This window comes from Penicillium riverlandense, assembly GCF_028828495.1.
Source record: "Penicillium riverlandense strain IBT 135883 chromosome Unknown utg000008l_segment0_segment0, whole genome shotgun sequence".
NCBI classification, from domain to species: domain Eukaryota; kingdom Fungi; phylum Ascomycota; class Eurotiomycetes; order Eurotiales; family Aspergillaceae; genus Penicillium; species Penicillium riverlandense.
The window spans coordinates 195,343-222,267 of record NW_026643199.1 but is presented as its reverse complement, the minus strand read 5'-3'; the positions used below and the strand labels follow the sequence as shown (position 1 = coordinate 222,267).

Here is a 26,925-nt window from a genome sequence, read left to right as displayed (position 1 = left end):
AATGAAGATTCTGAGGCTAATTATTATTAGGTCCTCTAATCTCATCAACGATCTAGGCAAGCGGGGGTCCACAGAGCCATAACGTACCGATACGAGCTTCATTTAAGCGAGCCGTGTGTCTCAAATTAGTAAATCGTCAATTTAGAGGGGTAGGAAATGATTTTCTCGAGCCTGTACTCCTAGGGACTAGTAGGCGGCAATGTCACAAATAAGGTGATTGCTTCGGACGTCGAATGTAAATCTACTTGTCCTGTCAAGGCCAGACCTCACCACGTACATTTTACAAATTAAAGAGAAGTCACTGACGTTGCAAGATATATTTGCATTCAATGTGAATATCTGAATCGGTGCATAAATAAAGAACAATGTTGAAAACAATGTGAAAAAGGTATTCCCAAACGCCACGAGTATCTGCTGTCTTTCATGCCCTAGTTTCATCGTTTGGCATCGACAACCGAACACAAGCACCCCTCAATTCGACGAGTCGGTCATAACGATGGTCTTGCTAGGGGACGTTTAGGTCCTCAGATGTCTTTCGTCTTGCCTCTTTCTGACTCCATACAATCCCTCCGTCCAATGTCCTAGCTGGTATGCATCTTCTTGACGCGCACCACGCCCTCGTACAGACCACGGTCCAAAGCAGCAGCGACGGTCAAAGTACCACCAATGATGGCGCAGACACCCGTCAGGAAACCAGTGAAGGTCTTGGGGCGAGCCTCGCGGTTGATAACCTTCATAGGGGAGATATCGTAATTGAAGAAGACACCGGGAATACCGCCAGCGGCGTGCATACGTTCCTTGTGACCCTCCGCAGCGTCGTCACCGCCCATCAGAGAGCGCTTATGCGAAGTAACAGAGTACTGATGCGTTTCGATGCTGCCCTGGGTTCCGTAGCCGATGCCATGGGTGCCGAGGGGAACCTTGTCGTAGGCAGTATGGGCGGCAGCGGAGGAGAGCGGGTCCCAACCCAAGGGCAGGTAGGCGGTCGAAACGACCTTGACAAAATACATGAAGTTGAAGGCCGGCTGATCTGTCTCCTGCTTCGTGTCGTCCAGCGGGTTGGTGTGGTGGTGATCAGTCCACTGCCAGCGACCCGCCAGCTCGGCAGGAAGGGCAGGACCGAAGCGGAGCTCATGGATCATGTGCGTCATTGTGTGCTGGTCCGCCGGCGCCGAGTCGGGCGTGAAGTAATTCTCCAGGTCGTGCGCGTGCATGTTCATGTTCGTGAAGCTGCGGCCTGGCGCAATGTGGAAGTTGCCCACTACCTTGTTCACTCGCAACACACCCTCCACTCGGCATCCCTCGCGCCGCTGCGCATCGATCTTATCCGAGTAGCCCTCGCGCTGGCATTGCTCGATGTTATGGCCGTTACCAAACGCCCATGACTTCTGTGCGTAGGCCTCGCGCACTTCCTCGCATGTGCTACAGCAACCCTGCTTGATTGCGTTTGGCGGCGCCGGCGCTCCACCGCATTCGCCGCAGTAGTCCGGGTCCAGGTGTTTGGCGATTTCTTCGTTCGAGTGCCTGGAGCGTAGAATTAATAAGAGAGAAGGCAATTGGTCCAAAACGGAGTGACACCTACAGTTCCAGTGTCTGGATATCGAGCACTCGACCTCCTTCGGCAACGGGGCTGAGGCGGACCTTGTTCACTCCATGCGCAACGCCCACCTGCTGCTCACCGGAGACATCCATGACGTCCAGAGTCAATAACTCACACGGCAGTCGGGGAAAGGTCATGTTCAAATGGATCTCCATGCGCTCGCCTATGCAGGAATCTGTCAGTTCACCCTTCATGCATGCATAATGCCTTTCGATATCGAATCCGTACCTCGAGACTTGTCAACAATGAGCTCCGGCAGCACCACTACTCGCCGGTAGTCGGCCCATTCTCCCCAGACCAGCCAGAAAACAATCAACAGCGAGGCGATGGTGATGACACCTCCAGAGGTCGTTCGAATGCGAGCATCTTCGACGGTCTTGGCGAAGGCGTCCAGCCTGGTGAATCGCGATTTTGCAGGCATCTCTGCGGTCAATTGACAAGCATAGGGCAGATAAACGGGGATTGAGCACAGGCAGCGTCGGTGGCAACCAGCAATCGTCTATATAGGTACTGAGTACACGGAACATTAGCTGGTTCGTTGAACACGCAAGCTGGCCGAACTGGGGCGGGGAGGACAACGGGGCCAAAGCACGGGTACTTACCCACGCGCGCCGAGAGTGAGCGATTCAACTCGCAGCCCTTGCTTTGCTTTTCGTTGCTTCGGCGTCAACGTCTGCAGTGTTTGCCCGAGGGGCTTGCAAGAGGAAGTAAATAGTTCCGGGTTGTATTGAGAGGACAGACGACAGTCGCTGATTGGTGGGCCCGCGCAGTCAGTGCCGCTTAGCTAAGTACATCACGTGCGGCACGTCACTTTTTCTTGTTGCGGCTCAAAACTAGACTTGATTGACTCAAACGCGCTCTTTGTCGTCCCTGTTGGCGGCGTCGCTGCTTTATTCAAGACTTCTGCCTCTGCTCTACAACATTCCTTCTTTCTCCCACAACTGCATGCGAACTGCGATCCTTCTGTCTGCCTTGAGGCGCGCAGCGCTCTGCCCGCTTCTCGACTCTTCTTTCTACCAGCAACTCTCTCTCCTCCCCTCCTCGACCTTTCCCCATCTCTGTGTTTGCCCAACATGCCTAGCATGAAATCGACTCGGAGCCGCGCGGGCGGCGCTGACCGCGGCGGTATCCGCAAGCGGGGTCCTACGCGTACCGACCGTGACGGTGATATGGAGATGGATGGACCAGGCCGTGGCAAAAGGACGCGAGGCGACACCGGTCGCGCGACTGGCGGTGGCCGAGCTCAAACTCGAGACAAGACCATGGATGCGATCCAGAAGGCGATTTCCAGCAGCACCAAGGAGTCGCAGGCAAACATCCGGCAGTCGAAGGGCGCGGCACGAACCAGCCTAGAGCAGTTTCGTGTGAGCGGTTGGAAACAGAGCAAGGCAGCATCCAACCGAGACGGCGGCGTCGAAAGTCTCGTCGCATTCCTCGAACGACGACTGAACGCAATCACAAAATCAGGCCCCCGCGCAAAAATCACAAAGGTATGTTTCCACGTTGCGAAGTGACGATCACCGATATTCCAGCCTCGACGTCACTGCGCGCCAGCGCTCTCTCGTTTTCCCAGAAGGGCCTTCCAGCAGAATGACGATCGACACTCCCTGGCATCTTCGGGCGTTTCTTCCTTTGGGTGACTGCGGCCCCAAGGTGTCTTGCACCTTGCTAACAATTCAAATTAGTCGCGGGTTGAAGGCGACTCCCTCGTGGTGTCTGTTCGCCCCGAACTCGCAGAAAGAATGCTCCGGATCAATGGCAACCAGTTCGCAGGCGTCCAGATCGCTATCGAGCCACAGACTGCTGACGGATCCTTGGACCACGAGCTAGCTGCGACAACTGGCACCTCCGCTGCTACCGCAGATACCAAATCCAAGATGACAGCCATTCTGGCCAAGCGCTATTACCCAGACACCAAACTGCTGGACCTTTCGAAGCTCGGAACCGATCCGGATTTGCAGGCAATGGGCATATTCAACAGCACCTCGACCGAATCCAAGTTCTTTCCTGCCCTCATGAAAGTCTGGGAGATGGGTTTCACGAGTTCGGCGCAGCGGCGCGAAGCGGTCCAAAGTGTCAGCCTTGCAGACAACCAGCTTGCAACCATCTCCGTGGTTACGACTCTCTCTCAGACAATCCCGGACCTCAAGAATCTGGACCTCTCAAACAACAACTTTAAAGATATGCACTCGTTAATTGCGTGGCGGTGGAAATTCCGATCCCTTGAGTTTCTTGATCTGAACGGCAACCCTTTCAGCGCGGACCCGGGCTTCAAGGATACCATGCTCAAGTGGTACCCCAAACTGCGGTTCCTGAACCATGTGGAGGTTCGAACGGCGGAGGACATTGCTGCTCAGAAGAAGACACCGATCCCCGTCCAAGCTCCTTACTTCCAGGACGAATCCCAAATCGGTGAGAACTTTGTGCGTGCTTTCTTCGTCGGCTATGACAACGACCGCAACGATCTCCTCAACGGCGTATATGACAACCACTCCACCTTCTCTCTCAATGTCAACACTCAGGCACCCAAAGCGCAACATACCGAAACCGCTGGTTGGGACCCTTACATCAAGAAGAGCCGCAACCTTTTGAAAATCAGCCATCTCCCCGCACGCATGTCGCGTTCCTATGTCGGCGCAGACAGCATCCGCGAACTTTGGAACACCCTCCCACCTACCCGGCACCCCGATATGGCCGCTCATCCGGAGGAATGGCTCATCGAATGCCATCCCATTCCTGGACTTCCCGACCCCAGTGGGCAGAGCGAATCCGGCGTGGGCGGCTTACTGGTCATGGTGCATGGCAAGTATGAGGAAAGCGTCGCAAATAAAGTGGAGATCCGCAGCTTCGACCGCACCTTCATCCTCGGTCCCGGTGGCGGCGTTGGTGGTATCCGAGTGATCAGCGATATTCTGTGTCTCCGCGCATACGGCGGCCATGAGGCGTGGAGTCCCGAGAATCAGGCCATTCCCCAGGCCCCGGCTCCGGCTGCGTCTCAGACCCCGGTGCCCGTGGCTCAACCCGGAGTGCCCGACGGTTATGGTGCTCCGGGGCCCGGCAAAACCGACGTTCAGGTCCAGCAAGAGCAATTGGTCGCTCAACTTAGTGCGCGATCGCGCATGACCCTGCAGTTCTCGGAGATGGCTCTGTCGAGCAACAACTGGAATCTGGAAACTGCCTGGCAGAATTTTGAGCAACTGAGGGTAAGTCACCGTCGGAGCTATTTGGTTATCTACAATACTAACATCATATAGGCGCAAGGCGGAGTGCCCGCTGATGCCTTCCTGCCGGCATAAACACCCTGTATCTCAACCTGACCTGGACAATTTTTTTCTGTATTCTCTTTTCCTCATGGCTGATTGTACACTGGAATCTATCTACTTGCTGGAAGTTCATCTGGAGCATGTATGTGGTCAATAGCTTTTCTTATGTTTTTGCATGGCTTGGGCGAATTGGAACTGGCTTTGTTTTGTAATTCTTGAAAATCCACTATCAAACTGTCTATGATAATTAAGTTTCGTCTAGTAAAGTAGATAAAAAAAGGGCCAATCTATGAGGACCACGCCTAGATACTCGATGCCAGCAGAACTGAAAGGCCACTATTGTCATATCTGGGAGCACTATAAATAGTCGGACACGAGATCTACTAGGGCTGCACGCCCCAGACACTTCAAGCGATCTGAGCCACCGAGGTTGCCTTGGTGGAGACAGGGGGTGCGCAGGCCATGGTCATTTCGGGAGAAGATCTGACCGTCGATCATTTGATACGTTAGGTCCGAGCTATTAACAAAAAGAAGGGGCCGTTACTGACATATAAAGCAGAGATGTACCGAGAGCACTCAGCCGTATATTCATTATTCCTTCCTTTCCCTCGGAACAACCACATATTCCACGAGGCAGTCAAGAAACAGAGAGCATCAAGCAAGAGCAACCATGGCCTCCACAGTGGAAAACACTGAGGTTATATCCTCTGCTCCAGAGGTAGTCCAGTCGACTACAACGCCGTCCGATGCGCACGACGACGAAAAACCGCCGTCCTACCCGGGTCCTCAGCAACCGTCCCCAGCCGCTTTACCAATTGCCAATCAAGCCCAGCCCACGGAGCAGATGAAGTCGACTGTGTACGTCTAACATCGTACCCCGGGGAGAAAATTCCTGAAAGCTGACTCTCTTACGATTAGGCCCACGATGACCTACACCCAACAACCCCAGGTAACGCCTCTCATGCGACTCGGGGAAACGCCCGCGTGGATTGACTGTCCTCACTGCCACTCAAGAACACAGACAAGGGTCTCACAAGAAAATTCATCGGAAACACGGTAAGTGTCCTTTCCCGGTTTTCTTTTCTTCTTGCATGACCTGAAGGTTGGGTAATTACTAGTATGGCCTCTTTGCTATGCTGTCTCTTCTGTGGCATCATCGGTGTCTGCATTCCCAGCTTGTGCGGCTGGTGCGCAGACACCGATCACTTCTGCACTGGCTGCGGCCGGCAGGTGGCCCGCAAGCCGCATGATGGGACGGCACATGAGATGTTTCCCCCGGAGAATCGCCAGGTTGCATCTAGGTATGCCACTGCGCAGCCGGTCCCACAGCCATTTCCACCACCAGTTCCGCAGACAAATGCAGAGCCAAAAGCATATCCAGCTATAGAGCCAGGTACAGAGCCAAAAGGAGCTCCGGAGGTCAGCACGCCTGCTCAGGTGGCGTCAACTGTGCCAGAGGGGAACTAGTGCCTGAGTGTGCGACTCTATAATGAATCTTAGACACGCTTGATCCGAGCTTCGTATATGTCGCGATAGTTCTATAATTCATAATTCTTCTGTTCGAATCATTTTCCAACCACAGGTTCATGTATTTCTGTCATATTCCCCCACTTCTCTCCCCAAGACCGTATTATTCCGTACGCGCTTCTTGCGGGGTTCGACTTGGGGGCGAGGATGAGGCTCAACCCCAAATCCCCCACCCAACGAGTCCTGAGCCCCGCTGATCCCTGGCATGGCTGGCGGGCCCGAGCGCAGGCTTGTTGGTTGTCAAGTCCCATTCTTTAGTTCGGCAGGGTTCCAATGCAAGTGAGAGTCACCCTTAATCACGCAACCGGTGCATTTACCGTCTCAGCTGCGCTATGGGGTGAAATCATTGGATGGCCTCTTTTGATGAGAAACACGCGGCCCTGGACATCTGCACACAGCCCCCACTGCGCCTCCCGTGTCATAAGATTGGTGTACAGGGGTATTCGAAATCAGTTTACCGGTGAACTCATGCACTCTATGAATTGTTTCCCGAAACCTTAGTTAAATACACGCTAGTCTGTGTATGGATGGCTCCCTGACTCCCTCCCTCCAATTCACATCTTATATGTGACAGGATACAGAGCTGGTCACTCACCACCTCTGAAATGGCCGACGAAGCTGACAGCAGCAATTCGACGATCAAAAATATGCACATAAACTTGCGGCCGCTCGGAAGTGCCCGCGTCTCCTGACTCGAAGAGGCCGCGGACACGCCGTAACACTGCAGGTGTTGGAAGCACTCTGTGAACATCAGGCAATCCTGGTTGCTTCCCATCTTCTAGCAATCAATCGCAGCCGGCTCATATATACTCTCAGGCGTTGGACAGTGCCGTCGGGACCTCGAGATGTCATTGGCAGCGACATGCGGATTGTCTATAAGACGGTGCGTCGTATGGGTCATTCCGAGCGGGTTAAAGATGTTTTCTCGGCAGTATTGCTCGAGAGTCATTATCGTGATTCAGTGGTGATCCAGCAAACATTCGGCAGTAAAGAGATAACTCTCACAAGTTGGCCAGCCCAATTGGTACTCTGTCCGTACCTCCAGAGAAAAGCGGCACACTCCCGATTGTTTTGACCTTAGGGTTGTTGTTCTCGAAATATCGCATAAGCACGGTTCCTCTGCTATCTCCAAAGAACAGTGTAGTATTTTATTAACTTTTCCTCGTCTAAGCTGGCGATCCCGGCAGTGTTAGGAGCCGGTTCGAGAATCACGACTCCCTAAACAGCATAACGTAGGGACCGAAAGTGATGATCCGATTCTGCGCTGGAATCAAAAGAGGCTTCTTTCCGCCTTCTTCCCCATACTGGCATCTACATTGTAAACATTGAAAATGAACCATCCGGTGGTTGTTGTCCGAGTTACAGAGTGTGAGTTGGGGTCAACTCGCCCTAACCAATAGATAATGCCAAGCTGGCGACACCCCGTTCCCGCCAGCCTTGCTCCGCCTTCTCCGTCCCGACCTGAACGAGCGAATAATGCGTCGTCACTAATGGGATGATTGCGACTCCTGCAACCAACGGCCACATGCCGCCCGACGCGGAGCCCAGTCCCGATGCCCTGGACGCAGGTTTGAGCCCGCGCCCCCTTCTTGCGCGTGCAATTGCTAACCTCCCTCCGGCAGTGGACTACGACCCGATCGACCACCTCAACGCCATCTTCGCCCATCCTTCCTCTCTATCGTCCGTCTCCCAGATCTCCAGCGCCCTTCACACATACGAAGATGAATTGGACGATGACATCGGCACACTCGTGGAGACCCAGGTCACCTCCAACGCGGAGAGCGTGGAACGCATCCAGACAGCAAAGGCTGACCTGTCCGAGCTGTTCAAGAAGATAGACGACGTGCGCGAGCGCGCGTCCAAAACAGAGCAGTCCATTACGGACATGACCGCCGACATCAAGCAATTGGACAATGCGAAGCAGAACCTCACCCTGTCCATGACGGCGCTGAAGCGCCTGCAGATGTTGACCACCGCGTACGACCAACTGCAGGCGCTCAGCCGGACACGCCAGTACCGCGAGTGTGCGCAGCTGCTTCAGGCAGTCATCCAGCTGATGGCACATTTCAAGTCATACCGATCCATAGACCAGATTGCCATCTTGAGCAAAAATGTGGCGGACATACAACGGCAACTGCTGGAGCAAGTCTGCGAGGACTTTGAGATGGCTTTCTCCAAGAGCGAAGTGGCTCAGAAGCGGGGGATCTTGTCGGAGGCGTGCCAGGTCGTGGACGCTCTGGGCGAGCACGCCCGGTCTCGATTGGTAACCTGGTACTGCAACACCCAGCTACGCGAGTACCGGCAGGTCTTCCGGAATAATGAAGAGGCAGGCTCCTTGGACAACATCTCTCGCAGATACGCGTGGTTTCGGCGCATATTGAAGATCTATGACGAGGAGAATGCGGCCATCTTTCCGACCTCCTGGCGGGTCAATGAGATTCTGGCCAATGTCTTCTGCGAAGGCACGCGCGAGGATTACAAGGGCATTCTCTCCCGGTCTGTGCGCAGCGGCCAAACCATCGATGTCAATCTTCTGCTCTCGTGTTTGCAGGAAACACTGGACTTCGAGCATTCGCTTGAACGTCGCTTTGCGCCCCCGACACGACAATCCACCGACACCTTCGCCTCAAACGAGGCTCCTGTGTTCAGTCAATCTATCTCTGAAGCCTTTGAGCCGTATCTCAGTGTCTGGGTTGAGGCTCAGGATAAGCAGCTGGCTGCACTGCTGCCCAAGTACCGACAGCAGCCCCTGAGACCCATCGATGAAGAGTTTGACTCGCACACGGTGATCCCATCGTCCACCGAACTGTTCGCATTCTACAGGCACTCCTTGCAGCAGTGTGCCAAGCTCTCAACAGGAAACAGTCTAGCGGAGCTGGCAAAGGTGTTCGCCAAGTATCTGGATCAGTACGCACAGCAGGTCCTTCTCAACTATATAAGCGAGCGGCCCTCGGCTCATACACCATCGAAAACGCCATCAGAGGAGGACCTTATCTCGGTTCTCAACACCGCCGACTACTGCTACACGACATGCACCCAATTAGAAGAGAAAATCAAGGGGAGACTCGATGATTCTATCAAGCAGAGCGTGGACCTACAGAGCCAGGCCGACTCCTTCATGGGGATCGCTTCGGCTGCTGTTCGAGGCCTTGTGCGGAAGGTGGAACTTGACCTGGAGTCTTGCTGGCGGGAAATGCGCAATACGCCATGGAGCAGGATGGAGGCTGTCAGTGATCAGAGCTCCTATGTGGGCGAGATTCTTTCACGGACGAAGACGAGGGCGTCGGAGATCACACAGCTGTTGCACAAGCAGCAGTATGCGCGGGCTTTCGCCGACCATCTGGTCGAGCTCATCTCGAGCTTGTTCATTAGTAACGTCTTCCAGTGCAAGCCTGTCTCAGAAACGGGCGCAGAGCAGGTAAGTTCCTTCTATATCACTCTTTCTAACAACTGCTCACCCACCTTCAGATGCTGCTCGACTCCTACACCCTCAAAAGCGGCCTTTCATCCCTTCTTCCCGCTCCAGCTCCAGCAGGATTCGTCAAACGCGTGAACAACAGCTTCTTCAAAATCGAAGCCCTCCTCAAGACCCTCCAGGTCCAACCCTCACCACCAGAGGCTCTCGTACAAGCCTACCTGATTCACATCGCGGACCGCAACAATAACAACTTCCGCAAGATCCTCGACATCAAAGGCATCCGCAACCGCCAAGAGCAAAACCACCTCGTCGAGCTATTCCAGCTCCACCGCGCATCAGACCGCTACGCCTCGAACCTACAGCAAAGCAATCCGATCCTCACAGCCTTCCAAACCTCCACGGCGACTACCACGGGTTCTGTTTCCCAGGGACTCAGTGCCGCTGCATCCATGCCTACCCGGTTTGATCCCACCATGCTCGGTTCTGCCATTATCTCCGCTGCAAAGGACGGCGTAGATCGCTTTGGAAACCCCCTGAGTTCTTCCGCCGCTGCCGGCACAACGTCTACGTCTGGCTCAGCTCTTAACAGCACTTCAGCAGCGTCGTCTCCGGTCCCGGCAGCCCCAGCCCAGCCGCCCTCGCATGCACATACCCCATCTGAAAGCACCGCTACTCTCAACGAGAACCTCAAGAACATTGGAAAGTTCTTCCGTCGAGATTTGGGTGGCTTTGGTGGTAGGTTTGGGAGGGGTGCTGAAGAGTAACCTAAAACCTCCTGCTTCACCGGGTGTTGTAGTTAATAGATGTGAATGCTACTTCTTTCCCTAGTTGGACCATACCCAACTACTTGTTATATTTCCATACCTGGCCACGAACTGCTTTGTGTAGGGGTATCAATCACTAGGTGCAGTCAACAGCAGGAAAATTGAGGCAACAAGATCCCACAGTCACGTAGAGGGAAAGTTAAGTAGGTCTAGTATGCTCGGCAGTCCCGTGTATGGTGGTCAACAGAAGGCGACGGAGCTGCATTTCGAAGGCCGGTGGGCTTGGTTAATTGAGAACATCTTCATTTATATCTAATCTCATGCCATCCATCTGCAAGTGTCTACGGGCATATCAATGAGGGAGTCTACATCGGTCATGGACTATTTGTAGAGTTACCTGCTGAGAAATAGTTAGCAATTGCTTGCAAACCAGGCATCAAGGATCAGAGAAAAATCATGGTGTGAAAGGCAAGGCGTCATCAAAAAATTAGAGTGTTGTTGTTGCGTTTTTAATCTTCAGCGCGACTCCGGAGAGCCATTGCTCGGGGTTAAAAATGTTTAATCATTCGCCGGGGAGGTAGGTGTTGGTGCTTGGGCAGACGGGACGGAAGAAGACAAAGAACGGAAATAAAAACTCACCATTGATGCAGTGACAGGATAATGGAGCGTAGCTACGGTCCATTATACGAGTCTACTGTGAAACCAACAAGACAACAAGCATTGCCATAATAGTCGTATTTTCATTCCCCTGCCATTCTCAGGCTGGGTCAGACAAATCTAATACACGGCATTCGTGGTCCGTCACACAAGGCGAGGCGTTTAGTCAAACAGACCGAAGCCCATATCCTCGTCGGACTCCTCCTCCTCCTCAGCCGGAGCGGCAGCGGCAGGGGCAGCGGCACCACCGGAGGCGGCGGCGGCGGCGGGAGCAGCAGCGGCGTAGGCATCGGGGTTGGCGATGCGGTCCTTGAGATCCTCGATCTCGGGCCAGCTGATCTCGGTCTCAACAGCAACGGCAAGAACCTTCTTGTAGGCGTTGATGATCGAGTGCATGGTGGCCGGGACGGTGGGGTAGCCGGTCGCCAGGGAGATGGCGGTGACGGTGTTGATGGCCTGGCTGAAGGCCTTGAGCAGCTGCTCGTCATCGATGTCGAGAACATCGGCGCCGAAGGTCTGGCCGTTGTCGTACACCTGGGCAATGGACATGCCGTAGGTGAAGGGCGAGATGTTCAGGATGTTCAGCAGGGTGGCCTCGGAGGGGCCGACCTTGAGACCGGCCTCGATGAGCTTCAGGTCCGACACGATTTCAATGGTACCACGAGCAATCTTGGTGGGGACACCGAGGGCCTGGAAGAAGGAGGTCTTGCCGGGTTCCATACCGGTGTTACCGGCAGGAATCCAGACGTCGGCGGGAGCGAAGGCACCGGCACGGGCGGGGGCGGCGACACGGTTGGCCAGGATCTTCTCCTTGACCTGCTTCAGGTCACCGTTGGTGAAGATGAAACCGACGTTGCCGCGGACGAAAGGCAGCAGACGCTCATACTCGGGGTTCTCGGCGACGAAGCCCTTGAGAGCACGGCGAACCTATTGACAGAGAACCAAATTAGCAATTGATTAGCTGCAAGTGTGCCAGGGCACACGTACCATGGTGTTCTTGCCCATCAGGACAACACCCTCTCCACGAAGGGAGATACGGATCTCGTGCATCTGCTGCGAGCTGACATTGTCGACACCGACAATGAAGACCGTGCGGTATTCATTGAGAAGGGCCTTCAGCTTATCGAAGTAAGCGGCCTTGGTAGCTGACTTGCCCCCCATGTCTTCTTGATTTTTCAGTGAAGATAGGATGTTTAAGGGCAAGGGAATAAATTGTGAGTTGTGTGTGTGGTGGTTGATGAAAGGCGGAAATGCGCGGGTGAATTAATTTTGGACATTTTTCGGTGTGGCTCGCTAGTGGGTCACGTGGTCATCTACAAGACTCGCTCGCGACAGAGTTAGTACTTCCTCAAGTAGTCCCTCGCCATGGCCCAGTTTCAGCACCCTTTCCACTGCCTGCAGTATGTGCAAAGACAACCCACAGATCTTCTCATTGGCTCGGCCGGCCAACGGATCTACTCCTACGCTGCGCCCACTGGCCAGCGCCTCGATGTGTGGCCTCGGAATGTAGACGCGGCAGTCTCTGCTTCAGAAGAGCAGGCGCCGCCTGAGAAACGGAGAAAATTGTCCGCCGAGGAGAAATCGGACAAGCCGACCTGGTCCACCATCCCCATTGTGAAGGTCTGTCCCGACGGAAGACATGTAGTGGCTGTCACTGCAGAGGACAAAAGTATCCGGGTCCTGCAGCTGAACGAAGATGGAACACTACAGCAATTGAGTTCGCGGTAGGTCGGAGTCACCCTCAAAATTGGACACTTTCTCATGTTCGCACAGCACAATGGCCAAACGACCCAGCGCATTGGCTTTGACTCCAGATGGCAAGACCATCATCTGCGCTGACAAGTTCGGGGATGCTTACTCTCTTCCGCTGATTCCCAGCACGGATTATGTGGCGGAGGTGCAAAGCGAGGCCAAACCATACAAGCCGGCGGCAACATCGCTCACTGTGCACACGAAGCGCAATCTCGAATCCTTGGAGCAACAGATGCGCCAGGCTGAGCTGAAAGCACAGAAAGCGGAAGAGAAGACTGCTCTCGCCTTCGAACACCAGGTCATCCTAGGCCATGTTTCTTTGTTGACGGATTTGATCTGTGTTCCGTCTCCGACAAGCCCGTCGCGGAGTTATATTCTGACGGCAGATCGTGATGAACATATTCGCGTATCTCGCGGTGTTCCGCAAGCACACATCATTGAGCAGTATTGTCTGGGCCACACGGCCTTTATCAGCAAGCTTTGCGTTCCCTCGTGGGCTCCAGAACTTCTCATCTCAGGTGGCGGGGACAATTTTCTATTGTTGTGGGAATGGACTGACGGACGGATGCTGCAAAAGGTCCCGTTGCTTGACCCGTCGGAGGCCAAGGAGGTCATTGTGCGTGGGATTTGGGAAGTTTCGTTTGCACAGGTAACGGGCATGGACGGTCCGCTACGGGCTATCCTGGTGGCACTTGAAGGGTAAGTGCGGGCTCTCTTTTTTGATGGACTTGTCTGACGTGGCGAGCAGATCCTCGCAACTTCTTTGCTTCACGCTCGAAAAAGAAGGCACCTTGAAGCAACAGCTCCCCATCCAGCTTTCTGGGAATGTGTTGGATCTAGTTGCAATTGAGTCGCGCAATGCGATTGCCGTCTCCGTTGATACTGTGCACCAGCAGAATTCTACTGATGCGTGGAAGTCGAGTGTCGAGTCGCCGCAGATGCTGCTTGAATGCCTCCAGGCCGAGAACCAGGTGGATGGCTTGCATTGGATTCCATCTAATGATCCTCTGGCCAGTCACATCGCCTCGCAGGGTACTACTGGGTTGGGAGAGGCGCTGGATGACAAGCAGAAGAAAGAGCTTGCCGGTTCGCTCTATAACCTGGGCAACCTGCGCAAGCGATCTTGGGACGAATAATAGATTACTTCCCTGTGCATAGCCTTTGAATCAATAATTGTACATTAATAGTAAATAAAAGATTCCCAGAATTTACGTCGTACTATAAATGCTCTGCTAGGACTCTCGGTTCAGTAAATAGTCCATCGCGGGCCGCGGTTCCCCCAACTCCACCGCACTCCCTCCATCCCACCATCTTCAACCCGCCGCTTTACACCATTTCCGGCCACACCACCATGCAGCAACAATTCGAGCCGCTGAAGAACGACTTGCTGCTACGGGCCGCACGGGGTAATTAGGCTCTCATCATTTATTGGGGTCCCATCCCGACTGACTGGCGATCGCAGGCGAGAAGGTGGAACGGCCGCCAATATGGGTGATGCGACAGGGTGAGTGCTCTCGTCTTTTTCCTTCGTGTTGGGCGCATGGAGGACACTTCACTGTAGAAAAACTGAACTGATCATTTTCCCTCCACAAGCGGGCCGCTACCTCCCCGAGTACCACGAAGCGAAGGGCGGCCGGGATTTCTTCGAATGCTGCCGCTCGCCGGAAGTCGCCTCGACCCTGACCATCCAGCCCATTGATCGCTACGCGGGGCTCATCGATGCCGCAATTATCTTCTCCGACATCCTAGTCATCCCGCAGGCAATGGGCATGACCGTGGAAATGGTCGACAAGAAGGGCCCGCACTTCCCGGAGCCGCTGCAGTCGCCGACAGACGGCCAGTACGAGAAGGTGATGGCGAAGAAGGTGGACGTCAAGGCCGAGCTGGAGTATGTCTACAAGGCGATCACGCTCACTCGGCACAAGCTGCAGGGCCGCGTGCCGCTCATCGGCTTCTGCGGCGCACCCTGGACGCTGCTGTGCTATATGGTGGAAGGGGGCGGGAGCAAGCTCTTCGTGCAGTCAAAGAAATGGGTCTACAAGTATCCTGCGGAGTCGCAGGCGCTGCTGCAGAAGATCGCCGAGATCTGTGTCGAGTACCTGGCGCTCCAGGTTGCGGCGGGCGCGCAGCTCGTGCAGGTCTTTGACTCTTGGGCTGGCGAGCTGTCGCCGAGCTCGTTCGGCTCGTTCTCGCTTCCTTACTTGCGTCACATCTCTGCGAATCTGCCGAAGCGGCTCAAGGAGATGGGCCTGGAGCCCGTGCCTATGACCGTCTTTGCCAAGGGCGCATGGTACGCGCTCGATGACCTCTGCGACTCGGGATACAATGTCGTTGGTCTGGACTGGCTTCATGATCCTGCGGAGGCCATGCGTGTTGCCAATGGGCGGGTAACCCTCCAGGGCAACGCGGATCCGGGGATGCTCTACGGAGGTCGTGCGGCTATCACGCCGACGGTCGAGCACATGGTCAAGGGATTCAAGCAGGGCAAGCAAGGATGGATTGCCAATCTGGGCCACGGTGCGTTTCCTTTTGTGTTTCCACTCTCTGTGCTGACTGATCTTTTTAGGCGTAACTCCCTTCGTCGACCCGGAGGACTTGAAGTTCTTCTTCGAAGAGATTCATCGATTGACGGCGTCTTAGCCCGGTCCATAGAGAGGGGAAATACTAGAACAGGAAGGTCATATCCGGAAGGTCATATCTGAATTACGTGGATTTTCAAAACAAAAGTTCCGAGGTATCTGTTGGATTATATACGACGTCTTAACGAGGTTAGACGGCAATATCCTCGTTCCTGCAGGGAATGAATATCAGTATGGATAGCAACTGCTGCTCAGAAACAGTGAACATACCACAGCTCCGGCTTCTCCTTGATAAACGTAGCCATCAGCTCCTTGCACTCGGCGTTATCCAGCACAACCAGCTCCTTGCCGCGGTTCAGCAGTAGCTCCTCTCCGCCCTTGAAGTTCTGGTTCTCGCCAATGACCACGCGCTTCACTTTGTAGAGCACACAGGCCCCCGTGCACATATCACACGGCGAGAGGGTGGTGTACATGGTAGCGCCCTCGTAGGCCGAAGCCGGCAAGCGGCCCGAGCTCTCCAGCGCGGACATCTCAGCCTGGACAAGTAGCAATTAGCCACGGATTTCCCATTTGAGTAGTGGTAGCGCAAACATGAAGAATGGCGCTGCCCTTCTGCACGCGCATGTTATGTCCGCGGCCGAGGATCTTTCCATCTTTGGAGACCAGCGCGGCGCCGATGGGGACGCCGCCCTCGGCAGCACCTTTCTTGGCCTCCTCGACGGCAGCAATGAAACCGGGGTCCTGATCCATGGTGGCTGGGGATGTGGTGGAAGTGCAATTGAGCTTGGGGCTCTCAAGTGAGTCTTCATCGGTCAGTTCCGGGCCCCTCCATAGTGAGTGGATCGGGCTTATCGATAAGAGCGAGACCGTGGCTGGTAAGTGTGGCGGCGGGGAGGCAAAAGGGAAAATTCTGTGTCTGGTCAGGGCGGTGACGGATCAATTACAGTGGCGATGAGTCTATAGTTCGATTTCAGAGACATAGCAGTCATGTAGTTAGTTACTGAGGCGTGAAACACTCATCGGTAACTAAGAGAGACGACAAGGCGAACATGCAGGGCTGAGTCAGCGATGGAAGCGTGGAGAAAAAGCCATCGAAGGTCTTGGAATCGCGTGGAAGCAAGCGGGCGTCGACACTGATAGTATCACGCAAGGTATTCTTATGAGAGAAATTCGGGATAAAAGAACATTTGACACACGCACTCTTCACTTTTGACCCTTCCATCCTTTACCTATTCTCCCTGCTAGACTGCTGAGGCGAAAAAGTGCCTGGCCTGGTAATATTACGTGACCGTACCCTTGTGCCTGGCAGAAAAAAAGTGACCGCTCGGGCTGCTCCTGTTGTGCCCATCGACCATCCCATCTTCCTGCATCTCTATCCACCTCGTCCTCTTCCTCCGAGCCTGATCCCTTTTCCTATTATTCCGATCGATACCCTCTCGTTTGTCTCGCGGTGATTTCGACCTCCCTGATCCGCCTCTCACAATGGTCAAGGAAACCAAGTTCTACGATTGCCTGGGGGTAGGTTTGATGAGAATCGACGGTACAGAACGAGACTGACTGACAACTCAAAGGTCCCTCCCACGGCCTCTGATTCCCAACTGAAATCGGCCTACAAGAAGGGTGCTCTCAAGTATCACCCAGGTATGTGCCCATCCCCCGTCGGACAACCCGTCCTGCCCCCACTAACTTAACTGCCCGTCAGATAAAAACACCAACAACCCCGAAGCCGCCGAGAAGTTCAAGGAGCTGTCGCACGCCTACGAGATCCTGTCTGACCCGCAGAAGCGTCAACTCTACGACCAGTATGGTGAGGAGGGCCTGGAGCACGGTGGCGCTGGCGGAGGAATGAACGCCGAGGACCTCTTCTCTCAGTTCTTCGGTGGCGGCGGTGCCTTTGGTGGCATGTTCGGCGGTGGAATGCGCGAGCAGGGTCCCAAGAAGGCCCGCACTATCCATCACGTGCACAAGGTCAACCTGGAGGACATCTACCGGGGCAAAGTGTCGAAATTGGCGTTGCAGAAGTCCGTCATCTGCCCGGGCTGTGACGGCCGCGGCGGAAAGGAGGGCGCGGTCAAGGAGTGCACGGGTTGCAATGGCAGCGGTATGAAGACGATGATGCGCCAAATGGGCCCCATGATCCAGCGCTTCCAGACCGTCTGCCCGGACTGCAATGGCGAGGGTGAGACCATCCGTGACAAGGACCGCTGCAAGCGCTGCAACGGCAAGAAGACCACCGTCGAGCGCAAGGTGCTGCACGTCCATGTCGACAAGGGTGTTCGTGACGGCCACAAGATCGAGTTCCGTGGCGAGGGCGATCAGATGCCCGGCGCGCTGCCAGGTGATGTCGTCTTCGAGATCGAACAGAAGCCCCACCCGCGATTCCAGCGCAAAAACGACGACCTCTTCTACCAGGCCGAGATTGACCTGCTCACCGCGCTTGCCGGCGGTACTATCCACATTGAGCACCTCGATGAGCGGTGGTTGACCGTAAACATCGCCCCGGGCGAGGTTATCGTTCCTGGTATGTACCTCCTCCACAATTTTTTAATTTTTTTTTGCAGATGATACTAATGCCTTTCAGATGCGATCAAGGTCATCGGCGGCCAGGGTATGCCATCGTTCCGCCACCACGACCACGGCAACCTCTACATCAAGTTCGACGTCAAGTTCCCCGAGAAGGACCAGCTGCGCAACCTAGAGCTTCTGGAGCAGGTTCTGCCTCCCCGCAAGCAGCAGCCCCAGCCTCCATCGGATGCCATGGTTGAGGACTTCGAGCTCGAGAACATCGACACCAGCGAAGGTTCCCAGGCCCGCGCCCACGGTGCTGCCGGGGTCATGGACGAGGATGATGATGACGTTCCTGCGGGTGCTGAGCGGGTACAGTGCGCCTCTCAGTAAAAGAACTCCATCCATTCAATCGGGGAGGTCATGATGCTGGGCCACTGATGGAAAAGAAAAACCTCGCTTATGATACGATACTATGTGAAGAGGGGCGGGGGCGGCATTCAGTCCCGGATTGACACTTTTCTCTCTCTTATCTCTTTGCTTTGTGATGGCGTTTGCTTTGAAGACCTGGAAGATGACAAGGGCATAGGGAGGTGACTTACTCTTCTCGGTATTCCGCCCTTGCCTTTTTCCCATTTCCTGTAATCTTTCTCTCTCTTGCCCATGGCTTGCCCTTTTTCCTTTTTTATATCATGTTTCATGCCTTTTGTTTTCATGGGAACCGGAACCGGAGAGAATGGCGGGAGTGAGTGGGCGGGCGAGAGGAGTTGCCATGACGGAGAGAAGAAAGAGCTATGGCTGCGTCGAGTAACGAAGGTGGGACCACGGCATTGTCGAACAAGGTCCTCATTTTCGGGCGCAGCGCCGACCATTATGGGATTTGATTTTTCCAGCCTGCACTGATGATGAACTTTCAACTTGGATAGACCTTTCTTATATTTTGATATGAATGCATTGTTGCATGGTTGTTTAGCTACTCTTTCTTCAGAGGCGTAGTTTCCGATATATACTCAGCCCTAAAACCATCCCTGCTAATCATCTACGGACTCCCCCCAACCAAGACCATTGTCGCCAAATTCAAGCTCTGCACCATAACCAGCACCGCCAAACAACTAATAACAACCTCCTCCTGCAGCACTTCCTCCAAATCCCCAATCATCTCCAACGATCCAACCTCAGAGGTAGAAAACAGTTTATTCCGAAACCTCGCCACAACCCGGCCCGTGAACTGATCACTCAACTTGAAATCCCCCGTCAGTGCACCATCCGCTTCCCAAAGCAAGGTCGTGCCGGGCGAAGCAGTGCTCTCGAAGACATAGGTGCGTGAGAACGTGCCGTGGCGTTTGAGACGAACTTGTATACCTCTTATGTTGAGGGAGACGTTTAGGCTTAGGTGGTTGAAAGATGCAGTGCATAGTTCCGGTATTAGGCAGCCAGTGTTTTGGGGTGCGGCGCTGCTATTCGTCCGCACGAGTTCCATTTGCGGTGTTTCGCGGCACACTTTCACGATGTACAGCTGAGTGGTGTCGTCTGAGTCCAGGAGGGAGAGGAATCTGCCGCGGTAGTGGATGTGGATCATTTGAATAGGTGTCATTGCTGTAGTTTGTTCGATAGGGCCTTGAGATAGAATGGATGTACTTGGACTTGGTGTTCTATTTCATTCAAGTAGGGATTTATGGTTATATTTATATCGGGGGTAACCTGAAATTGCTTAGCACCTGCGCTGATCAAACTCGCTTGCTAACCAATACTTATTTCTGTAGCAGTTAGGCAGGTGATCTTGTATGAAGCTATACTAAAAAATGCTTGATTGGCTGAGAGGAGCTGGTTAGCGAACGGGCGAATGAGAAGGGAATAGCGGTTGGCCCCCAGCCTTGCCAAGGCACTGCCTCTGTTCACGGAGGACGAAAGAAGTCGAGGGTGCAACACGGTAGTATTTGATATACACGAGGTTGGCTACGGTGGCTACGGTGGCTGGAATGCCCTTGGTCAATCATGACAGCAAACCGTGAGAAAAGAAGAGGGCGAACCGGTTGCCGGACTTGTCGGTAAGTGGGATAAACTGCGCATCTGGCGCCATTCTGACTCTGATACAGCATTCGACGAGTAAAATGTGATGAGGATAGACCTGTCTGTCAGCGGTGCTGCTCAACAGGCCGGGTCTGCGATGGCTATGAAGTACCCAGTGCTGCTACGCGTGAGACTGCTCAGAAATATAAGGGGAAGAGACTATTGCAGCCACAAATACTCGGCAACAAGAATGATAAGATACTAAGCATAAACGACAGTTATGGACTTGATCTGTCAGCGGCTGAAAGCACCAGTTTCGACTTCTTCCGGTGCCAGTCTGCCCGCGAGATTCCGGGGTATTTCATCTCATCGGTCTGGGAGCAACTCGTTCTGCAGCTGAGCCATAGAGAGCCATGTATCCTCCATGCAGCAGTGGCAGTGGGTGCAATGCACCGGTTTTCCAGAGGCCAGTGTCCTTCTCTCCTTACAGGCAGCAATTCTCTTGAGCCCGCAAACGCCTTCGCGATCAGACAATACGTAAAGTCATTGAACCACCTCCGAAGCCGACTTGCAGGATCACCAAACGAGAGCTGTGGAGTCGTTGCTCTCGCCGCGTGTCTGTTGTTTATCTGCCTCGAAATGCTCCAGGGAAACAGACCGGCAGCGGTTGCTCATCTTCGAACGGGACTGCGGATCTTGTCAGGGCTTCATGTGCAATTTTTGAAGCTGGATCCGCGGCAGGGAGGTATCTGTCTGGAATTAAGTTCGGAGACAGAGCATAATCCTCTGGGACAGCTTGCTATAGTCTTTGCTCGACTGGACTATGAGGCTACCATGTTCGGGGAGCAGACACCAGTCCTTGCTCTCATCCCTGTTGACAATAAGTTGAGCATTCCAAAAGCATTCGCGAGTGTCGCCGAGGCAAAGCAGTCTCTCGATCTTCTTGCAAACTCTGCCTTCCGGTTTCGAGGCGAGTTACTCCGCCTAGCAGCGTTGGAGAACGGAGACGAGTTCTCCGAGATGGACCTTGCGGTCCGGCATTGTCTGCATTATTCGAAGATACGAACAGTGAACTTATGCCATCACCCGACAATACAAGAGCAACATGACAGCGTACTTACCAATCTGGCTCGGTGGTCATCTGCATTCAAGGCTCTTTCCGTACACCCGTTATACTCATATGCACGGCCTACTCTCTTGCTAGAGATTCAGCAATTCTACCTGCACTTCCTAATATCAACCATTCGCGACACCCACGAGCAACCATGCGACCGTTTTGTTGATACTTTCAAACGCATCGTCTCTCTTTCCGAAAAATTCGTCGACGGCGTGGCACCCTCCAACTACGTGCAATCCTCCTACCTCCCCGGATTAACATTCACCTTGGAGTCCGGCATAATTCCAGCCATGTATATAACTTCTGTTAAATGCCGCGACAGAGCTGTAAGACATGCAGCTATTTCATTGCTTCAGAGTACTACGTGCCAGGAAGGGATGTGGGAGGGAGCCTTGATTGCTCGCTTTATGGAAGGGGTGGCCGAGTTGGAAGAGAAGGCTGCTAAGAATCAAACGGGGAAGGATGCGGTCACTGCATGTGATATTCCTGAGCAGGCACGGTTTAATGATGTTGTCGTTGCTGCATCGGAGAGGCCAGGATGTGGACGGCTTGTGTGTGCGAGGTTTTTGCATGAGTCTACGGGTGAGCTGGTGGTGTCGGAGGAGTGTTTTAAGTTGTAGCTGGTACTTCAAGTAAATGGGATTTAACCAAATGCCATCGGGTTTTCCCTATTTGCGGCACTTCCATCAAGACAAGCCTTCCACAATTTACACTGATCGTTTTTAGGTCGATGCTCATGACTATAACCCAACTGGGTAACTATCAAACACGGAGACCTGCAGTTTATAGCATTGGGGATCTGGCTATTCAGCCACCTCTGCAGATAGCCTCTTTCGTACCTCTCATCCGATTTCCTATGTAGGACCCCGTGGATCGGCTCGACATGTCGGCGGGCAGGTCAGATGATCTGCCAGCCACAGAGCCTCGTCGGCCCCTTCGGTCATCGCGCAGGATCGAATGACGTTCATTGGCACGCAGAAACGACTGCCAAAGGCCCGTGACCCAGTGCAACCTTCTCGAGGCATAATCCCAGGCATGAAACAGCCCCAAGACGCGTTGACATCATCGACGCAGCAACAGATGGCGCCCAACAGAGACAGAATACGAGCCCGCTACGACATGGTTACTATTCTCGGCACCAGGGGTGATCGCATCACGGTCAGCGACGGGGAGGAAGCTTAATTTTGCGCCCAGGTACAGCATGAAGCGCGGACAGCGCCGCCAAAAGATATAAGCTCAATCACGTCAGAAAGCTGCGGGAAGACGAATATCAAAAAAAGAAACGACAAAGCCTAAAAACGAGCGGAAGGGACCTCCCGCTGGAGAAAGCTCCGGCCAGGGCGGCGGCGGAGACAATATCCGCCCCCTTCGTTTCGACTCGCGACCAGCGGGAATGTCAATCGCGTGCTTGACGACCAACAATCCATTAGTGACAGCATGGCCTCGTGGGAGGCGGATGAGGTCGAGTGGGTACGTCGCGACGAATAAGCTCGATGACGTGATTTGGATCTCAATGGCGTTTTTGGCCCTCCTGCAAGACGCACTGGCCATGCATGTTCGTCCTTCAGGGTCTAACCCTTTTGACTGCGTCCTATTCCCGGATCTAACTACTACACTACGGTCCATGCCGATCGTGGGAAGGATTGTGAACAGCAATTCTTCACCCCGTCGGACACCCAATCCACTCCGGCCCTGCCAAGCCAATTTCCACGGAAGGTCCCAAGATAATCATTGCGAGGCCCGGGCTTCCCTGTCTCAGCTTGCAAGAGGCAAATGAGCCAACCGCCAAACAGGTAACTTGTAAACGTGGAACTGCTTTCACCATCCGCCACAGCGATGGCGTGTTCAGGACGCCTTGCGATTGGCTCGTCGTCTGGGGCGGTGGAGGGCGGAGGATTACAATTGGCCCAGACAAGTCTTGGCACCAACCCTTAGTCAGGCTCCACGAGGCCGAATTCGAGGTCGATCCGATGGGAAAAAAAGAAAAGAGGAGAGAAAACGAGCGGGACACGCGGGATGGGCGCGATGGGAGCAGTGGCAGTGTGATAGCACTATTCGCACCTATCCGACGGGGTCACACACGAAACTCACGGACTAACCACCGGTACTCTGCTCCACGGGCCGTCGTCATCGTCTCCAGGCGGCCAGACCGGGTCCACACCTGAACTTCCTTTCTTTTTCAGGGATCGGCTCTTGAGAGAGATCTTCGGTGGGCCTCACCGGTGGTCGTTGCTTTCAAAAATTATCTGGTCAATGGCTCTTAACTGTCCACATCTGCCGCCGTTGCATCGTCCCTCCCAGATTTCATTCTCACCATCCTGATTGTTCTCGAGGCACTGCTTCAATCGACCTTCCTGTCCACTATCCAGGGCGTTCTGATTACCCCCTACTGCGCTAAGCCTCCTGCGCCAAGTGGAATCCGGGGTGCCTTTTCGATATCACGCCATTTGGCTCCCAATCACGCACTCCGCCGCGAACCCAATCCCCCCTAATCCGCCTGTCATACAGATCGCAATGGGCGGTGTTGTTTAACCCCTGTCAGCTTTCCATTCGTTTATATACTCAAGCTGCCTCTGGACACCTTTTTTTTCGGTGTCAACCCGTTCCCGACACATTTTCCTCACGCCCGTGAGTGTCGCATTCTTGAACCCGCCTGGTCATCTGCGATACAGCAACCATGGCTGTCGAGAAACCCGAGAAGAACGTCAAGTTCGGCCAGGCCGTGGCCAAGAGCCTGGGCATCAAGCTGCCCTACAGAGACCCTCTAGGTGCCACCGGCGACACCGTCACCCGCGGCGAGTCGACCTTCTCCGTCGGCACCGTGGACACCTACTCGTACAACGAACCCGAACCGACCACCACCGAGTGGTTCCAGGAACATACCCCGTCGTTCAAGGATATCGGCAATTATTTCCTGAACCTCTTCCCATTTTTGACCTGGATCCGCCGGTATAATTTGCAATGGTTGTTCGGTGACCTGGTGGCCGGTACGTGAAGACCCTGGAAGATAGTGGCAGAATGAAAGGACTAACCCCAATGATAGGTATCACCGTTGGAGCTGTGGTCGTTCCGCAAGGTATGGCGTACGCGCAACTGGCGAAACTGGAAGTGCAGTTCGGTCTCTACTCGTCGTTCATGGGCGTGCTGGTTTACTGGTTCTTTGCGACCTCCAAAGATATCACAATTGGACCCGTCGCGGTCATGTCTACCTTGACCGGTGATATTGTCACCCAGGTCACCGCGAAATACCCCGAGATTCCACCACACGTGGTCGCGTCCTCCTTGGCCGTCATCTGCGGTGGCATTGTTTGTTTCATGGGTCTGATCCGACTGGGTTTCATTGTGGATTTCATCCCGCTTCCCGCCATTTCGGCTTTCATGACCGGATCGGCTCTGAATATCTGCTCGGGACAAGTGCCGACCATGCTCGGCGAGACGGCGGACTTCTCTACCCGAGGCTCGACCTATCTGATTATCATCAACACCCTCAAGTATCTGCCCACCGCCACAATCGATGCGGCCATGGGTGTGACGGCTATGGTGATGCTGTACGCGATCCGTTCGGGATGCATGTACGCCGCAAAGAAGATGCCTCACCGCGCCAGGATATTCTTCTTCGCGTCTACCCTGCGGACGGTGTTTGTCATCTTATTTTACACTATGATTAGTGCTGCGGTCAATCTGCACCGCAAGGACAACCCGGCCTTTTCACTTCTAGGCCACGTTCCTCGCGGCTTCCAGAATGCCGCTGTGCCTAAGCTCGAGTCGAAGGTCATCGCTGCCTTTGGCGGCCAGCTGCCCGCCGCCGTGATTGTGCTTTTGATCGAACACATTGCCATCTCCAAGTCCTTTGGCCGTGTCAACAACTATACCATCAACCCCTCGCAGGAGTTTGTCGGTATCGGTGTTACCAACCTGCTTGGTCCGTTCCTGGGTGCCTACCCGGCGACTGGCTCTTTCTCCCGCACTGCCATCAAGTCGAAGGCCGGGGTCCGTACCCCGTTGGCAGGTGTGATTACGTCGGTCGTAGTCTTGTTGGCCATCTACGCCCTGCCCGCGCTCTTCTTCTACATTCCCAAGGCATCCCTCGCTGGTGTCATTATCCACGCCGTCGGTGACCTGATCACGCCGCCCAACACTGTCTACCAGTTCTGGCGCGTGGCACCCCTGGACTGCCTGATCTTCTTCATTGGTGTGCTCGTGACGATGTTCACCTCCATCGAAGACGGTATTTACTGCACGATCTGTGTCTCCGTGGCCGTGCTGCTTTTCCGCGTGGCCAAGGCCCGCGGCCACTTCCTGGGCAAGGTGACCATCCACTCCGTGGTTGGCGACCATCTTCTGGATGGCGACGGCAAGTACGGCTCATTCGGAGCCACCAAGGCCCCGGCCGATGAGGACGACGAGGAGCGCTTTCACCGGTCCATCTTCCTCCCCATCAACCACACCGATGGCTCCAACCCGGATGTCGACGTGGAGCAGCCGTACCCGGGCATCTTCATCTACCGCTTCTCCGAAGGCTTCAACTACCCCAACGCCAATCACTACACGGATAACCTGGTGCAGACCGTCTTCCGGCACACCCGCCGCACGAACCCGCACGCATACACGCGCAACGGCGACCGGCCATGGAACGACCCGGGCCCGAAGGGAGGCCAGGACGAATCCAGCGAGAACCTGCCTCTTCTGCAAGCCATCATTCTCGACTTCTCGTCCGTGAACAACGTGGACACAACCTCGATCCAGAACCTGATCGACGTGCGCAACCAGCTTGATCTCTATACCACGCCGCGCACCGTGCAGTGGCACTTCGCCCACATCAACAACCGGTGGACGAAGCGCGCTCTGGCCGCCGCAGGCTTTGGATACCCGACCCCAACCTCGAACGAGGGTTTCCACCGGTGGAAGCCTATCTTCAGTGTGGCCGAGATCGAAGGCAGCGGGTCAGCCGCGGCGCACGCGGAGATCATGAACAATGAGCGCGAGCGCCTCGAACAGCTACACGCGCACCACAAGACCGAGGACGTCGAGGCGGGCATCAAGACCACCGCCGACCAAGAGACCACGACCCAGGTCACCGAGGGCTCGTCGTCCAGCACCGAGAACAGCGACATCATCTCCGAGGACCACTTCAAGCGCGATCTGACGGACAGCAAGGCCTACCGCTCCCGTCGCAAGATGGCCCTCATCCAAGGCATGAACCGGCCGTTCTTCCACATCGACTTGACCAGCGCCCTGCAAAGTGCCGTGGCCAACTCGTCCGACACGATCCCGCACGTCGGTTGATCTCTCTCTACTTCCTTGCATCCAATCGCTCTATAGTCGTCCTCTCTGGTTTGGAGGGTTCCGCTCGGTCTGATATGCCCCGATATGACTTGTTAATCTCTTATTTTCTCGGCGTGATCATCTACATCACGTTTATTCTCTCTTCTCGGAGTTATATTGTCTATTATTATGGTCGGTTTGCTGGTTCGGCTACACTGTGCTTGGGCCAATTCTAGGGATACCCTTTTGAAATCTGGTGTATATAGAAAGTCATGGTTTCAATTCATGCATGAATTGGGTTGATTTGATCTTGTACATTTTTTACCAGTAGTATCTAGTACTCTGTAGTGTAGCAACTAGGGTTTGTCTGAGACAATATCCTATGAGCGGAGACGAACGACAGCTCTGCTCACATCCTAAATTCTCGACCAATAATGTCTATAATCACACGCATTCTCTTCCCCTCCG

The 26,925-nt window shown here is 54.3% G+C and overlaps 12 protein-coding genes across 12 annotated transcripts; 8 read left to right on the top strand and 4 right to left on the bottom strand.

Annotated features, from left to right (window-relative positions):
• Nucleotides 1-581: 581 nt before the first annotated feature.
• On the bottom strand, nt 582-2,021 carry N7474_009078 (retrograde cargo receptor ERV46; the record flags this gene model as incomplete). The annotated part of the gene is made up of 3 exons (XM_057200488.1): nt 582-1,524; nt 1,583-1,763; nt 1,829-2,021. The coding sequence occupies 3 exons, from the start codon at nt 2,019-2,021 to the stop codon at nt 582-584; spliced, it is 1,317 nt and encodes a 438-aa protein (XP_057048475.1).
• A 652-nt stretch (nt 2,022-2,673) lies between these two features.
• Nucleotides 2,674-5,731, top strand: N7474_009077 (uncharacterized protein; the record flags this gene model as incomplete). Its single annotated transcript, XM_057200487.1, has 3 exons — nt 2,674-3,090; nt 3,286-4,803; nt 5,582-5,731. The coding sequence occupies 3 exons, from the start codon at nt 2,674-2,676 to the stop codon at nt 5,729-5,731; spliced, it is 2,085 nt and encodes a 694-aa protein (XP_057048474.1).
• Nucleotides 5,732-7,885: 2,154 nt separating this feature from the next.
• On the top strand, nt 7,886-10,572 carry N7474_009076 (putative GARP complex subunit Vps53; the record flags this gene model as incomplete). The annotated part of the gene is made up of 3 exons (XM_057200486.1): nt 7,886-7,958; nt 8,013-9,808; nt 9,859-10,572. 3 exons carry the CDS (start codon nt 7,886-7,888, stop codon nt 10,570-10,572), a joined length of 2,583 nt encoding a protein of 860 aa, XP_057048473.1.
• An 819-nt stretch (nt 10,573-11,391) lies between these two features.
• On the bottom strand, nt 11,392-12,390 carry N7474_009075 (60S ribosomal protein uL10; the record flags this gene model as incomplete). Its single annotated transcript, XM_057200485.1, has 2 exons — nt 11,392-12,156; nt 12,217-12,390. 2 exons carry the CDS (start codon nt 12,388-12,390, stop codon nt 11,392-11,394), a joined length of 939 nt encoding a protein of 312 aa, XP_057048472.1.
• A 204-nt stretch (nt 12,391-12,594) lies between these two features.
• On the top strand, nt 12,595-12,957 carry N7474_009074 (tRNA methyltransferase; the record flags this gene model as incomplete). The annotated part of the gene is made up of 1 exon (XM_057200484.1): nt 12,595-12,957. The coding sequence occupies one exon, from the start codon at nt 12,595-12,597 to the stop codon at nt 12,955-12,957; it is 363 nt and encodes a 120-aa protein (XP_057048471.1).
• Nucleotides 12,958-13,006: 49 nt separating this feature from the next.
• On the top strand, nt 13,007-14,117 carry trm82 (putative tRNA methyltransferase; the record flags this gene model as incomplete). The annotated part of the gene is made up of 2 exons (XM_057200483.1): nt 13,007-13,680; nt 13,727-14,117. 2 exons carry the CDS (start codon nt 13,007-13,009, stop codon nt 14,115-14,117), a joined length of 1,065 nt encoding a protein of 354 aa, XP_057048470.1.
• Nucleotides 14,118-14,468: 351 nt separating this feature from the next.
• N7474_009072 (uroporphyrinogen decarboxylase HEM12) lies at nt 14,469-15,683 on the top strand (the record flags this gene model as incomplete). Its single annotated transcript, XM_057200482.1, has 2 exons — nt 14,469-14,485; nt 14,543-15,683. 2 exons carry the CDS (start codon nt 14,469-14,471, stop codon nt 15,681-15,683), a joined length of 1,158 nt encoding a protein of 385 aa, XP_057048469.1.
• Nucleotides 15,684-15,811: 128 nt separating this feature from the next.
• N7474_009071 (cytosine deaminase) lies at nt 15,812-16,310 on the bottom strand (the record flags this gene model as incomplete). Its single annotated transcript, XM_057200481.1, has 2 exons — nt 15,812-16,096; nt 16,152-16,310. The coding sequence occupies 2 exons, from the start codon at nt 16,308-16,310 to the stop codon at nt 15,812-15,814; spliced, it is 444 nt and encodes a 147-aa protein (XP_057048468.1).
• A 732-nt stretch (nt 16,311-17,042) lies between these two features.
• On the top strand, nt 17,043-18,458 carry N7474_009070 (type I HSP40 co-chaperone YDJ1; the record flags this gene model as incomplete). The annotated part of the gene is made up of 4 exons (XM_057200480.1): nt 17,043-17,078; nt 17,132-17,201; nt 17,263-18,081; nt 18,142-18,458. The coding sequence occupies 4 exons, from the start codon at nt 17,043-17,045 to the stop codon at nt 18,456-18,458; spliced, it is 1,242 nt and encodes a 413-aa protein (XP_057048467.1).
• Nucleotides 18,459-19,104: 646 nt separating this feature from the next.
• Nucleotides 19,105-19,659, bottom strand: N7474_009069 (uncharacterized protein; the record flags this gene model as incomplete). The annotated part of the gene is made up of 1 exon (XM_057200479.1): nt 19,105-19,659. One exon carries the CDS (start codon nt 19,657-19,659, stop codon nt 19,105-19,107), a length of 555 nt encoding a protein of 184 aa, XP_057048466.1.
• Nucleotides 19,660-20,060: 401 nt separating this feature from the next.
• N7474_009068 (Zn(II)2Cys6 transcription factor domain-containing protein) lies at nt 20,061-22,374 on the top strand (the record flags this gene model as incomplete). Its single annotated transcript, XM_057200478.1, has 4 exons — nt 20,061-20,113; nt 20,162-21,743; nt 21,919-21,947; nt 22,113-22,374. 4 exons carry the CDS (start codon nt 20,061-20,063, stop codon nt 22,372-22,374), a joined length of 1,926 nt encoding a protein of 641 aa, XP_057048465.1.
• Nucleotides 22,375-23,869: 1,495 nt separating this feature from the next.
• N7474_009067 (SLC26/SulP family anion transporter) lies at nt 23,870-26,478 on the top strand (the record flags this gene model as incomplete). Its single annotated transcript, XM_057200477.1, has 2 exons — nt 23,870-24,179; nt 24,236-26,478. 2 exons carry the CDS (start codon nt 23,870-23,872, stop codon nt 26,476-26,478), a joined length of 2,553 nt encoding a protein of 850 aa, XP_057048464.1.
• Between the last annotated feature and the right edge of the window lie 447 nt (nt 26,479-26,925).